The sequence below is a fragment of the Channa argus genome, chromosome 13 (assembly GCF_033026475.1).
Source record: "Channa argus isolate prfri chromosome 13, Channa argus male v1.0, whole genome shotgun sequence".
Taxonomy (NCBI): domain Eukaryota; kingdom Metazoa; phylum Chordata; class Actinopteri; order Anabantiformes; family Channidae; genus Channa; species Channa argus.
Window position 1 is genome coordinate 14,076,757 of NC_090209.1, and position 14,465 is coordinate 14,091,221.

The window sequence follows — 14,465 nt, forward strand, 5'->3', positions numbered from 1 at the left end:
TAAAAAGAAAAAAAAAAAATATATATATATATATTTGAACATGATCTAAAACACCACGTTCTCTGGGCCAAAGCTCATTTAAAATGGTCTGAGGCAAAAATGGAAAACTGTTCTGTGCTCTGAGGAATCGAAATTTCTAATTATTTTTGGAAACCATGAACACCATTTCCTTGCATGCTAAAGAGGAGGGACCATCCAGCTTGTTATCAGCAGACAGTTGAAAAGCTTGTATCTCTTATGTAGGGGGTGCATTAGTGCCTAAGGCGTGGGCAGCTTACACATTTGGAAAGGCCCCATAAATGCTGACAAGTACATAGAGGTTTTAGAGCAAAATATGCTCCCATCCAGACAATGTCTCTATCAGGGAAGGCCTTGCATGTTTCAGCAAGACAATGTTAAACCACATACTGCATCCATCACATCAGCATGGCTTTGCATGAGAAGAAGCCGGGTGCTGAACTGGCCTGCCTGCAGTCCAGACCTTTCACCAATAGCAAACAGTTGGGGCATCACAAAAGGAAAAATCCAGTAACCACGACCAAGGACTGATGAGCAGCTAGAATCCTGCATCAGACAAGAATGACACAACATTTCTTTCCGAAAACGCCAGGAACTGGTCTCCTCACTTCCCAGACATTTACAGACAGTTGTTAAAAGAGGGGATGTTACACAATGGTAAACATCAACCTCTTCCAACTTTTTTCTTTTAAATGTGTTGCTGCCATCAAATTTAAGAGGAGCTAATATTTTCCATGAAAAGTTAAAATATCTCAGTTTCAACATCTGATATGTTGCTTAAGTTCTATTCTGAATAAAATATGGTAGATTTGTAAATCGTCACATTCTGTTTTTATTTATGTTTTACACATTGTCCCAACTTCTTTGGAATTGGGGTTGTAGATGTAGATGAGCATGCTGTGTAACTGAATTTTACCTACCTGCATAGCCTGTGTGCTAAGAACCTCTGGCTGACCAGCAATAACTACTGTATCTCCCTCAGTCTCTCCATCCATCAGGTCACTGTCTGCCCCCTGCACTCTATGGTTGCCTTCCACTGGCTCAGCCTCACCAGACTCCCCTGGAACAATTGGCAGATGTTAGCAAATGACATATTTGGGATCACTGACTGTATCGAGAAGAACATTTTCTGGATATTGATACCTTGGTCCTGAGTGTTGCTGTTGCTGTCTCGAGCAGTGCCCACAGTGTCATGTTCAGCCTTATTCTTACTAGAGCCTCCTTTTCCCCCAAAGGGACTGCTGGGTTGGTTAACAATGCGGGACAGAGTTTCAAGGGGTTTCAGGGCAGCGTTCACTGTGTTGGCCATGTTTGGACTAAACCAAGTGAAATAAAGGAAGAATATGAGATTATTTAAAGCTAGAATGTGCGACTTAAACTAGTGTTACCTTGAGACTCAAAATTAAACTTGTCTGCTCAGTCCTTTCATTCCATTCTGTTACAGCTTTGCTTCGTTCGTTAACCAAATTACCCTTTTTACCACATAAGAGTCCCCCTTCATCTGGTCACTGACATATATAGTACAAACTGTGCATTACGATATTATCTGGGGTTGATGCACTACCTGGACAAATCCAAGCTGTGAGGCACACGGGCCAAATCGTTGACCAGTCCTTTTTTAAGAAACAGCCTTATGATATTATTCATGCCATTGTGTTGTGTTTTGGCTGCTGCCGTGCTATAGAAACTGGATGTGGAGGGACACGATTCCATAATGGTGCTGATGATGCACATCACTGCCTGAAGCCTGTGAAGAAGAGTTGTCCGGACAAAAATTATAAATAGGAGTGGAGTTTTGTACTGACTCAACACATGAGATCTATAAAGTGTTGCAGTATCAACACTATATTTTAACAATTATATTGTCATAATTATTTCATAATTTAATTATTTCATTTTTATTTTAATGCCATTTACCTGGCGTGTTTTTCAGCTCCTTCTGCCATTGCTAGTGCTCGACTCAGAGCAGCCTTCACCTCATTAACCAGGGCAACCTGGGCATCAGTGCCAGTGCCAGCAGCTGCCAGACTGGCCAGGAAGAGACGGGCCAAGGCTGGGGTGTCTTTGTCCTCTGAATTCTGGGTGTGGGGTAATAAGTGGTCGAGCACAAAAGCAAGAACACTGCAATCCTATTTAAAAAAAAAACAAAAACAAAAAGCCAAAATATTAGAAGAGACACATATAAGGCATGACAATACGTGTGAAATACTGACAACATCATACTTAACAACCTACCTCCTTAATAAGCTCGGACTGCCCAGCAGTATAGCAGTAGGAGGCTATTAATGTGGCGATTCCCACATAAGAGCGGACCAGTTCAGCCAACAGTCGGAGGATGGTAGAGGTAGGCATTAGAGGCTTGCTTGCCTTTACCTTAGCTGCTTTAGCCTCATCTGAACTGGTACCCTTCTCTCCCTCCTGTTCTTTTTTCTCCTCTCGCATTTCTTCTGGTGTGGAGGCTGAGGATTATAGCATAACAGAATGATATAATTTAAAGATTATATGGCAAACACAATATTATGGTAGAAGTTCATGTTCCAAAAGTAAAAAATGTATATTAAGATAAATATGGCAACTATTGTTTATAGATGCTAAAAAAATAGCACTGTTAAAAGAAATATCCCAAAACCACAAAGTTCGTACTTTAGACAGTTTGTGTTGTAGTGGTGGGCAACTTGTTTCCTTTTAGGAATTAAACTTCAGGAAATTAAACTTCTGACATACAAACTTTCACAATGCCGTCAAATCCTTTGCCATTAACAACAAACAGGGACATCTGAGAAATTATAGAATATCAAATATTTTTGGTTAGTTGCTCAGATTTTCTTGGTTTCAAAAATCTAATTATACCTTCTCCTTGTGGTGTTCCAGACTGCGAAGATTCAGCAACAGCTCCATCAGCAGAAAATACTTGAGTCTAAGAAAAAGACATGCAGCTCTTTTGTTAAATGAGGAGATGACTCATTTTGTGTTTTAATACACAAGCTAAACTGGACCTCTTTTCATTTAGACTCACGTTAATATGAAATGCAGACTGGGAGTCAAAGTCGCTGCCCTGCCGAGTGAGTCGGTACTGCTGGTAAACATCATCACCAACATCTTGCAAGATCTGGCACAGGTCTTGACCACCAGGTACCACTGCTGCACGCTCTTCTGGACGCTCAGCTGTGCAAGACATTCAAACATGATTACCTAATTCTGAACTAGTTCTATTATTAGTTACACCAGATTTTATTAAAATGTCTTACGTTCTTCAGGAGCATGATATGCAGCCAAAGCATTCAGCATGTCATAGATGACCTCCTTGATAGTTTCGGGGATAGGGGGCAAAGGGGACAGTTTCAGAGGAGTAGTCTTCACAAGCTGCACTGCATTTGGCCCCTTAATTCGAAGATTTTCAAATTCATCATCAGAGGCTGCAGAGAAACAACTTTGTGTAAGCTTATTGCGTGAAAAAATGTAGACATAACTGGGAAGCTTAATAAATCGGTTAAATCCATTCACAGTACCAGTAACTGGAAATAAATTTAAATGCTAATGCCTACCAAAAGCTTGCACACTCACCAGTACCAGCTCCACGGGGAGCAGGCAGAGCTATGCGGATACAATTGCTGGCAGTTTCAGTGAAGCATTCAGGGTTACGGCAAGCAGCAGGACCCAGGACGCGAAGGATATAATTGATTTCTCTGGAACCAAGGCTGCCGGACACCACTCCTGAGGTGGTACTGCCTGCTCCGCTGGTCACGGCTGACCTCACCACCTATGGAAAAATTTTTTTGAAAATTAAAAAAAATGCCACATTGTATACTGTGAGTCCACTTTAAAAATTAAAGAATAGACAAACCTTTTCCATTGTGTGCCGTAGTGTGGCTGGATCTTCAATAATGTGTCTGAACAGCAGAGTAACAAGTGGGGTGAAGCCATTAAAGCTGGAACTCTGTGTCAGGCCCAGAATCATCCTTGTGCTCTTCAGCTCAGCAAACATCATGGCATAGTGGTGATTGCGTGTAAGGCGCAAACAGAGACGCAGTGTGGCATGGAGGGTGTCTGGGTCCACAGGAACACTAATCATACTGACACAAGCCCGAATAAGAACAGTTGTCATATCTTCTGTCAGTCCCTGTACAACAATATCTGAGCCTTGAGAATAGTCAGATTCCAGGGAAGTTAGGTGGCCAGTGGTATTCTCCTTAAGCTGGCTGGAATCATCTTTAGGAGCACTCATCTCCACTGCTCCCCCTGACACTTCGTTCGTCTGGGGTTCCTCAACTTTGGCCCTGTCTGGTTCTTCTCTCTCTGAATCAGTAATGCTTCCAGTCTTGGCAGGTTTAGGGATACGAGGCACTCTTTGCACAGTCAACATCACTGGCCTCCTGTTCCCAGTCTCTTCATTGACCTACCCAACAAAGTAGTTTAATTTAAACAAGCAAAACAATGAACTCTCTGAAGCAAATTTGTTGAGGGGGGTTCACAGCAGAGAAAGGTGTTGATATTTTTGTGTATACCTGCACCATGGTGTTAAACTGTACAGTATATCTACGACGTCCAGCTGTAAAGCGGACACTACTCTCTCCGGCCCTCCATGCGGAGTCAATCGTACTGTTATTTGATGCACTGTAACTGCACCAGCGGCCTGAGCGGTCATCAAACCATCGCCAGTTATTCCCATTGGGCTGGAGATACTAAAGGGAGATAGAGAGACTTCACTAAATTGTAAAAAGAAGGTGCATTAAATAAGACCAAACCATTACAATTAATTCTCCAAGTCTTACCACTCAGGGACGCATGTTACATGATTCTATAGCCATGCCTACAACTAGGCATGCTTGTTGAAGTATAATACTGTACATACTGCAATGTGTGCCTCTGGCTTGGTTTTATGAAGGGAAAACATACTTTGTTCATTTGTTCTCTGCGCTTTGAAGAGACTGCCATCTTCTCATAAAAGTCAATAATCAAGAGTACTGGTGTGATCCATCTGCAAAAAAGTAACAAATTCTATAAATTAAACTTACTGGGGTTCTCTTAATTAAAGTGAGGAAAGGTATGTTGGGTGGTGTAAACTCACTTTGGTGTCTGGATGTCTTTCTGTTCCTTAGCAACCTGCAGACAGGGCTGCACAACCTCAAGCAACTTAATTAACAAATCAAGTATCCCACTACTCTCTACTACTTTGGCACCCAAGAGCTTCAATTCCTTCCAAAAGAGAAAACAACAAATGATTGGTTGGAATGTGTAGATGACAAAAATCCTTAACATCTTTAACAAAATTTGCGATTTTGAAAGCATGTGTTTCTTTTACCTCGAAAAGCAGTGTGAGCAGCAAAATTCGTGTTGCCAGCTTGGAGGCCTGGGGCAGTGTAGCCATCTGTCTGGTCCATTCAGACACAGTCTTTGTGTCACTGGTAGTCAGGGGCTCAGCAGCCTTGATCAGCACATCTGCTGCCTCCCACACCTGCATAAGACATTAAAAATAGTCTTGTTATAGTCCCTGCTGTCTCGTTAGACTTGTTACAAGACTTGTCACAGTTTTAAATATGTTTACGAGATGTTCACTAGTGTGTGTGTGGGAGGGGATATATATATAAAAAATACTTGCAGAGCTGCAATGCATTCAAGCCAGACTGGCAAAAAAAAAGTTAAATACACATTATTTTTATTATCATTTGTCAGCCTTATTCAATATGTTTAGGCATAATTCACTGTAACACTGTAGTTAATATTTCTGCCTTCTCAATAAAAACACCAAATGCACCAACACTGAACCTTTTAGTTATTTCAAATATTTTCAGTAATTGATTCAAAACTAAAATAATTTAGTCACAGGAATAACACTTCTTTTTTCTGACCCTGATATTAGTGGATGACCTGCTCTACCAGCTTAGCCATAGTTGCCCCAACTTCAATTTTAAAAATATTTCAAAATAAATTTGAAATAGAGACATTTTATTATTACCTCTTAATTTAATATTTTGTATGGTATTAAAATACAATAATTCTCTATTTATTTAATTTATCTTTCAATAGGCCTACATATTTTCAAGATGCAAGTTTGGCTTTGAGCAAGTACATCTCACCTACTTGCCCACAAGACAAGTGGTTAAAATGCTTAATGTCAATCCCTGATAGGGTTTTTTCTTGGGTCTTGGGTTTCTTTTATGCATAGTGTTTGTTATGCATGCTCTCTCACACATATCTACAGTGTATTTGTTGACAGGCTGAACGGTGATGCTAGCCTACTACCTAATGTTTTAAGAATCACCCAGCACACATTATGAACTATTGCTTTCATAGCCTTTGTGAACATTTACAGGGGTCACAATTCACCAACAATAATGGTTTTTATAATTATATAATTTAATTTAATAATATAATAATTACATTTTTACATGTTGCATAACCTTTCTTCTTCTCTTTGAGTCTGATGTGAACTGTAAGGCTATCACCAGTACCTAAGAAAACAAATACTGTCACATTTTCTGAATTTTAATATTAATTTGGTACAGAAGTTTTGCAAAATCCCTTGGATCTGTGCACATTGTTATTCTATCTGGTTTTATTCAACAATGCAGCCAATTCAGTGAGGCATTTGTTTTCCAAATAAGACACTAGTAAATACTTGTTTTCTTGGGCGGGTTCACTGCATCTCCTGTCCTGATTGGATGCATTCGCAGGATGCCTCTGGACTGTGCACCTTTTAAAGAAATCTTTTGTATCTTGGGTATATCTCATAGAGAATAACTTTCCTTTCTTAAGAAAAGTATAAACTGACAGGTTGTTTGGCCATTTTTATTTTCTAATTTACATAGAAAATAATAGGTCAAGTTTCCTATAGAGGAAAAGCTAAAGATAAACTCAAAGGATTTCGTTGAAATCAAGTGCGGAGAAGTACTTAAAAATACTTAAGTATTCACACACACACACACACACACACGAGCGTAAATATGGTCTACCGAGGTTGTAAGGCCAGTGTATTTAATTTCAAATGCGTGCTATACAATAGAAAATTGTAAACAAAACAGGAATTAACTCAAACATGGTTCTAACGCTTTCCGAACATTTGTATTTTAGACTATAGACAGTACAATTTAAACATGCACTGACCTGCTGAACAACCTGCCCGAGAATAAGATCTCTGTAGTCTGGGCCACTCCTCTTGATGGCAGTCATGAGTAGGTCACAGAGTCGGTAGACTGTGTCAGGTAGCTCATCCAGAAGATGGAAGCAGCCAGGCAGCATGGAATCAGTGAAGGAATGCAGTTCCTGGGGGTCCAGTGGCTCAGCCTCCATGAAGCGCTCCAAGCACCGGGCCTCTTCCTCCTCTGCCCGCTCCCTGGCTCTTCTGTCCTCCTCTTCACGCCGACGTGCTGCTTCCTGAAGCGGCCACAAAAACAATCTAAACAGCTGCTCAGCTAAGAGGATTTATATTTATTTTACTTATATATTATTTATTTATTATGTTTAAATAAGCAACATGTTTAGAATAAAATTGTTGTTTTGCATGTAGTTTGAGAAGTGACAATGACAAACCTCAGGAGAGTCAGAGCGCTGTTCCATGCTGACCTCTTGCCCGAGTGACATGGCAATGGCTCTCATCATCTGGTCCTCCTCAGACATTGTTAGGTCCTACATCAAACAAGGACAATAACAATCAGTGCCTCAGTCTGACTTATAAAAGTTACAAAAAAAAAAGAATGTGTTAGAATCTAATTCTGTAGGAAATGCTATGTGTGGCGGTATAGCAGGCTTAATGTATGGAAATTAATGTGTGTTTCTGATTATTAGGCCTTACTCTTACTGCTCCGCCAAGAAGAGGAGGAGGGTGTGTCAGTAGGTATTCTGTGGCCTGCTCCATGGTGCTGGTGTTCAGTAGAGCTTCCATTGCGTGCTCTCTTGAGAAGCCCATATCTATCAGCTAAAGCACAACACAAAAGAAGTAGTACGTTTAGCAGTGAAAAGAGAAATAGAATCTAAATAGCACATAAAAAGGGGAAAGGCACAATTATAATCACAATTAGTAATTTAGCAGACATTTTTTCCCAAAGCAACTTACAAGTGACGGGGTGTTCACATATACAGCTAGACAAGTCTGGGCCAGCAGCAGCTGACCATTCACTGTTAAAAGAAAGCCATCTGTGCTGATGTATACCACCTGCTGTCTGCTTCAGATGTAACAGGAGCCCAGCTCCTCCTACAGTAGAAGAAAGCTAACTTACGTTTTCATGCTGTTTCACAACAGCTATGTGAGAACCATCTGGATTTTGACTTCAGCAAAAACCCATATTCACATTATCAGTTTACTAACAAACAAGGGAAAAAAAAACTGATTGCTGTGGCTTCCCGATTGTTAACAGTTTGCATTTAACCTGACAACATTCAGTTATCGAGATCATGTCAATTGAATTGGAAACTAAAGATAAATAAATCATAAAGTAAAAGAAGGAATAGATTGTTGTTGCGGTTTATCAAAAACAATTTTTAAATGCAATTTTTTCACCATTGTTGGTGTATAGCAATATCAGATGACCAGTAAAAAACTGCCTAATTGAAGCACAGTATGTTAACACACCAGAATTGCAAGCTGTCCAGAGATCGGGTACAGGCAAATAAATTGTAGCCGAATGTTAGAATGCCCTAAGTAGCACAAAGCTACAAGTTTGGGTTCAGTGTGTTGTCTAAGGACACGTCAACATGTAACTAGAAGGAGCCAAGCCAAGGGGATAAGAAAGCTAGTAAACATAGTATCTCTGTTATAGATTCTTGCTCATATGGCCACCAAGATAATGCAGTTAGTGTGTTTTAAAAACACCTGGAATTATACCACTGACATTGCTGGTAAAACACATGCAGCTGATAATCTTTAAAAGTGGTCAGACTATAAAAAACGCCACACAAATGAAGAACCATTTCCCACATACTTGTGTAAGCTGAGCCTGGTTAACCTGGGGCTCACGACGGGGCGTTGAATTGGTGGAATCATCAGCTGATCCTCCTGCTGGCCCACCAGAAGTTGTTCCAGTTGCTGCTGGTGTCTCTCCCCCTGTTGCAGATGCTCCAGGAGTCCCACTGGGTCCCAATGAACCACTGGTAGCCTCTTCATCTGGCCGAACTGTCCCTTCTCTCTCCTTGGCTAGGCGCTCCTGGATTACTGGCTCCCCTCTCAGGATGTGGCAGAGAATGGCCAGCATTGATTCAGCCATCCTGCCTCCATACACTTTGAGTGGTTTCCTATTCCACAGACTCCGGATGCAGTTAAATGCAGCCTTGATGAAGGATTTAGTCAAAAAAAGTAAAATTATACTAACAAATAGTCAAATATTCTTTTTGGCATTGCTATAGAGTAAAATATTTCTTAAGGCATCTACACCAGAATGTACTTAAGAGATTAAGTATGTTGGATTTAAACAACGTTTTGTTTACTGTATTCACCAGCTACATATAACTTTTAACTGTTGCAGAGGTCCTAAACATTTGTTGCCTGACATTTTTTCAATCAGCATGAAGCGCAGATTTATTATTAATTTTTTTTTTGTTAGAGGACACTTACTTCGTCCATCTTCTCTCATCCCCCTAGCAACTGTGTTCTCACAGGTTTTACCACCTGAATATCACACGTTATGCACAATTGCATTTGTATTTTAGATTAAGACAAGAACCTACTAATTTTTAGTTTTAGCTAATGGATACAGACCTTTTGTGTGACTATAAGGAACCGAAGGGCGCTGAACTGTGGCGTTGTGGGTGTTACACCAGGCATTTTAGTTGGCAAGGAGTGAGGTGAGTCCAGCACAGTGCTTGGATTAACCATTTTCTCTACAAGCATTAACCAGGCATCCAGAAACTCTCCTGTCCCATCTGGAAGATCGGTATGCTCCAGACCCTCAGACACAGGCACCTTCCCACCCATTGACAGGGCCCAGTTAAATGTCCTAAACAAAAGAAAGATGACTTAGTATTATTAACTCAGTATTATGCTTATCTTATTATATTATTATGCTTAAGTACAATTAATGATAAAATACTGCTTTTGATTAGCCAGTACATAGGATGGGACTTACTCAAACAAGGCATCATGTCCCCCAGAGCAGAAGAACTTTTGAAGCATGAGGTGGTAAGGGTACTTCCTTTCATCAAACAGCATAGGAGAAGTGAAGCCCACTGAGCAGATAAAGAAAGTCAGCCTGCCAGATCCCCCCCCCCGGGGAAAGAAACAAAAGAGAAAACACACATACAACCTTGCTTATTATCTGTGTACAACACACAAAATGGCAAATAGTGGAAGGGGTACTCTGCTCTTACCTAAAGCGAGGGGTGGGTGTGTAGGGTGGGGGCTGCCAACTTAGACCCTTTGTGAGGAGCTTGGTAAGAGCTGAGGCAGTAGCACGAGCAGCTGGTGTGGGGGTTGTGCCTGTGCTTGTTGCATGGTGGGACCGCCGCTGGCGTACGGGAGAGCCTACACACAACTTTACCAGCAGGCCAAAGAGCTCGGCTAGAGCCCTACCTAGTCGAGATGAAGCTGGAAAAGAGACAATAAGGATAGTGAAACAATAAACTCCTGAGGTTTTAGGGAAAACTGAAATTTATGTCATCAAGAATGATATGTTAAACATGGACAAAATTTTAGGTGACAATGAATTCATATTACCAGAGAGCAGCGGTTTAATCTGTTTGATGCGTGTGGCCATAGCTGGTGTAAGTTTGGACTTTGCCTTAGGGTCTGCTGCAGTGGGTTCATCAGTCTCCATTGGAGCCAAGGTGTCCCCATCTAGACCCATCCCTTCTAGCAGTCCACTAGCAGATGACTCCACAGATACTGTCTCAGACTCAGCTAGATAAAGGTAAAGGAGATTGAAGCTATTACAATGTGTTTCAAGGGACTGACTGGCACACTGCTGTTTTAAGTGAACTAAGATTAGTTAGCTTATATAATTCTATTATTTTACCAGCTCTCCTTGAACCAGAAGTTGTGGTTGCTGTAGTGCTGCCAGATGGTTTCTCCTCTTTGGGTACCAGTTTCTGCATGTCAACCTGGCCAAACTCACAACCTGGTGGCAGACTTTTTGTGGTGGACAAAATGTATTAGAGGCTCATAGCTGAACACCAAGTAAAATGAATGGGATAAAAAACAGAAGACTCACCTGTTAGGTGTGCAAAGGGACAGTAGCACAGTGCTCTCCCATACGAGCGAGCAATAGAGCTGACTTAGCTTGTTGAGAACACTTAAACCTAGTTGGGATCCCCACTGGTTGACTGAGATGGCTCTAATCTCACTCTGTTCATAAAAATGTGAACAGCAACATTGATAACAATGGTCATAATAAACACAACAGACACACTACACTGTAAGCTGTTGAACCACAAATTTTTTACAACTTGATTAACTGATAATTTTTTGATGAATTTTTTTCCCCTTTTTGTTTTGCACAACTGCCATTTTTTTCCAAGTTCCTAAGGGAAGCTTGTTAAATACAGTCTTTAAAACAGTTTCAATCAACTTCATGTTTTGTTTTCCCAAACCATTTTCACTACAAATTCATCTAAATCAATTACAAATACTTAACACAAACTATGTGACTACATTTGCTCGCTATGTCACTTAGACCATCATAGATGCTGCAACTATGCTAAGGATTAATATTATTACCATAGGGTAAAGGTGTTACAATTGACAATTATTTTTGATTAAAAAAAAAAATATATATTTACCTGTCCTACTCTGCAAGTATGGACGAACATAAGGATGTAGGCATGCGCTGCAGTAAGGGCATGTAACAGTGGTGTGGCACGGGCTGACAATGTAGCGTCCGTTACGTGGCCAGCATTAGCGAGTTCTCTGAGCAGAACAGACCCACCAGGAATTTCAATTGGTCGATGAAGTGGCTCCAAAGAAGTCAGGATACTGTCCAGCTGGCAGAGGCCCTCCTGGAGTACCTTAGGTTCATGTGACAAAGTCTAAGGTAGAGAATTGGAGAGAAAAAAATTCTTTAGTCAAACTGATGTTCCCTTTTATCTAGGGAATTGAGATTAAAATGAGTGTTTTGCCTAAGTCTGGCACTTTTTCTTTTACATTAATGTATGCTGTTCCTGATTTTAAAAAATTATATTCTTAATTTAAATCTGCTCACCAATATGGACTTGCAGACCCCAGCCACAGCCTGGCAGGCAGCAGATGTGGGAAAGTCTATGGGCAAGTTGGGTAGTCCCAGAATAGAGACTAGAGGTAACAACCCCTTCTGGTTGACAAACTCTTGACAGTGGTCATCTGTGGTGTTGTTGCTCAGTATGGACTCCACAAATTTCATCTGTAAACCATTAAAAAACACAAGATAAAGCGTTACAGCTTGGAATATTTCACAATATACCCAAAACCAAAACTGTCATACAAACACTCACCACATTAAGAATATAGTCCATTAAGGGAATAGGTATCCGTTCCTCTGTGCCCACCACCCTGAAAAATAAATGATTAATAAAATTAATAAAATATAATAAATAAATCTTACAAATTTATATATTGAAATGACAGGCATACAAAAATATTTGAAACATAGTCAGTTGGCCAAAAAAACAAAAACAGACACGCAACAAAACAAAACAAAACTTGAACATAGTTGTTGCACTTATTCAAATGTGTTAAAAACTCAGCGTCATACAGTTCAAGTGGCACTGACTGTCTGTTGCTCTCTGGTTCCCCCTGCTGTTGGCTGAATGTATGGAGGGCCTCCTCTTCCTCTTCATCTTCACTTGAAGCTTCTTCAGCAGCATGGCTGGAGCGTGCTGGTGGAGCAGCCACCGTCCCATCTGCTTTCTGGATGGATGGTTTCTGGCAAATGTACTCAGGGGCTCGACCAAGGTTGCAAATCTCCTCCAATAACTATAAAAATGGATTTAGCATCATTACCCTGCCAAATCATGTAGTGACATTTGAAAGACAACTGCTACATAAAATACACTACCTTAATGATGGCAGTAGTAGCATCAGTCTTCAAAGTGGGTTGATGCCTCATAAGTTCATCTACAGCACTGCCCAAGTTGGATGCAGTGTCACCTAAAGACAAAGACTTACTGAACCTGTCCACAATTGCCCACATATATGTACTTGCTATTTATGTTGTAGATGCCATTTTCTCTACAGTAATTTTAGTGTTGCTGGTCGGAAAGTATTAGTCTGGTCTGAAATTTTTAGACTGGAGTCTACACCTTGTTACTAACCATTTTAATCCTCCAGACATACACATACTGCAAGGAACTATGTGAACAATGATAGAGATAATGCTGCAGTTGTCTATGCCCTTACCCAGAGGATCAGAACTGCGTCGCCGTCTCATTGCAGGCAGGTAGTCAGGGGACAAAAGCACTTTAAAGAGGCGCTCAAACGGCTGGCACTGAACAAAGGAGTGCAGGCCTCTTGCATTCAGGCACAATGCACTGAACACATTGGGGAGAGAACCCAAAACTTCACGGGTAGCAGGAACCTGGAAAAAAAAAAACGGACAAACAATTTATCAGTGAAAAAGATTTTTAAAAATACCAATAAAAACACTTTAACCATCAAGACAGCGCATCAGTGGATGAATCAGGGGTATGGCAGAGTGGCTAGACAGAAGCCTCCTCTCAGTGCTAAACAGCACCTGCAGGATTTTTAGACTGTGAAGAACAAGATTCTCGGGTCTGATGAAACAAAGATTGACCTGTCTGGCCTCAATTCTGAATTCTATTCTATGGAGTAAAGCAGGCACTGCTTATCACCTGCCCATACCACCCTACAGCAGTGGCAGCATCATGCTGTGAGTGTGATTTTCAGCAGTAGGGACTGGGATACTGGTCAAAGTTAAGGAAAAGAACTGAGATTTTCTCAATGAAATCCTGTTGCACAGCACCAAGGACCTCAGACTGGGCCGAAGATTCACTATCCAACAAAACACCAATGCTAAGCACACAGTTAAACACAGGAGTGACTTAGGGACAACTCTCTGAATGTCCTAGACCTGCCCAGCCAGAGCCATGACTTGAACCCTATTGAACATCTTTAGAGAGACCTGAAAATAAGATATCGTCTGATGGTTCCTATACAACCTGACAGAGCTTGAAAGGATTTGCAAAGAAGAACACCAGAAAATCCCCCAATCCAGTTGTGCAAAGCTTGTCGTGTCATACCCAAAAAGACTAAAGTCTGTAATTGCTGCCAAAGGTGCTTAAACAAAGTACTGTGCAAAGTATCTAAATTAATACACATTTCTACAAGTCTTTTTTCACTTTGTAATTACTGAGTACTGATTATAAATTAATTAAAACTGTAATAAAATAATAATAAATATAAAACATTGAAAAACGCGAAGGGGGTCTGTAAACTTTTTGAATTCACAGTATACATGACGTAAACGTTTTAAAATATGACAGCATTATTTGATGATATTTTAACCAGTGTTGAACATAAGAAAAAAAAA

General features: G+C 40.6%; 1 protein-coding gene across 4 annotated transcripts in view; it reads right to left on the reverse strand.

Annotated features, from left to right (window-relative positions):
- The window catches only part of huwe1 (HECT, UBA and WWE domain containing E3 ubiquitin protein ligase 1), a 54,573-nt gene that overhangs the window by 20,733 nt on the left and 19,375 nt on the right, over positions 1–14,465 (reverse strand). For 2 of the 4 annotated variants that reach the window (XM_067528351.1, XM_067528349.1), the window contains exons 21-50: positions 13,316–13,493; positions 12,975–13,066; positions 12,672–12,892; positions 12,412–12,469; positions 12,144–12,320; positions 11,725–11,970; positions 11,157–11,290; positions 10,962–11,074; positions 10,664–10,846; positions 10,318–10,534; positions 10,077–10,199; positions 9,710–9,947; positions 8,937–9,281; positions 7,811–7,933; positions 7,549–7,644; positions 7,123–7,392; positions 5,321–5,473; positions 5,087–5,214; positions 4,915–4,996; positions 4,524–4,700; positions 3,863–4,414; positions 3,583–3,778; positions 3,267–3,434; positions 3,035–3,183; positions 2,869–2,935; positions 2,254–2,477; positions 1,936–2,147; positions 1,583–1,765; positions 1,162–1,334; positions 935–1,078 (exon numbers count right to left, since the gene is read on the reverse strand). In XM_067528351.1, the coding sequence (XP_067384452.1) occupies positions 935–1,078; positions 1,162–1,334; positions 1,583–1,765; positions 1,936–2,147; positions 2,254–2,477; positions 2,869–2,935; positions 3,035–3,183; positions 3,267–3,434; positions 3,583–3,778; positions 3,863–4,414; positions 4,524–4,700; positions 4,915–4,996; positions 5,087–5,214; positions 5,321–5,473; positions 7,123–7,392; positions 7,549–7,644; positions 7,811–7,933; positions 8,937–9,281; positions 9,710–9,947; positions 10,077–10,199; positions 10,318–10,534; positions 10,664–10,846; positions 10,962–11,074; positions 11,157–11,290; positions 11,725–11,970; positions 12,144–12,320; positions 12,412–12,469; positions 12,672–12,892; positions 12,975–13,066; positions 13,316–13,493 (5,422 nt within the window). The remainder of the gene's footprint in view (positions 1–934; positions 1,079–1,161; positions 1,335–1,582; positions 1,766–1,935; positions 2,148–2,253; positions 2,478–2,868; positions 2,936–3,034; positions 3,184–3,266; positions 3,435–3,582; positions 3,779–3,862; positions 4,415–4,523; positions 4,701–4,914; positions 4,997–5,086; positions 5,215–5,320; positions 5,474–7,122; positions 7,393–7,548; positions 7,645–7,810; positions 7,934–8,936; positions 9,282–9,709; positions 9,948–10,076; positions 10,200–10,317; positions 10,535–10,663; positions 10,847–10,961; positions 11,075–11,156; positions 11,291–11,724; positions 11,971–12,143; positions 12,321–12,411; positions 12,470–12,671; positions 12,893–12,974; positions 13,067–13,315; positions 13,494–14,465) is intronic. The other 2 variants (XM_067528352.1, XM_067528350.1) reach the window with 2 other exon arrangements.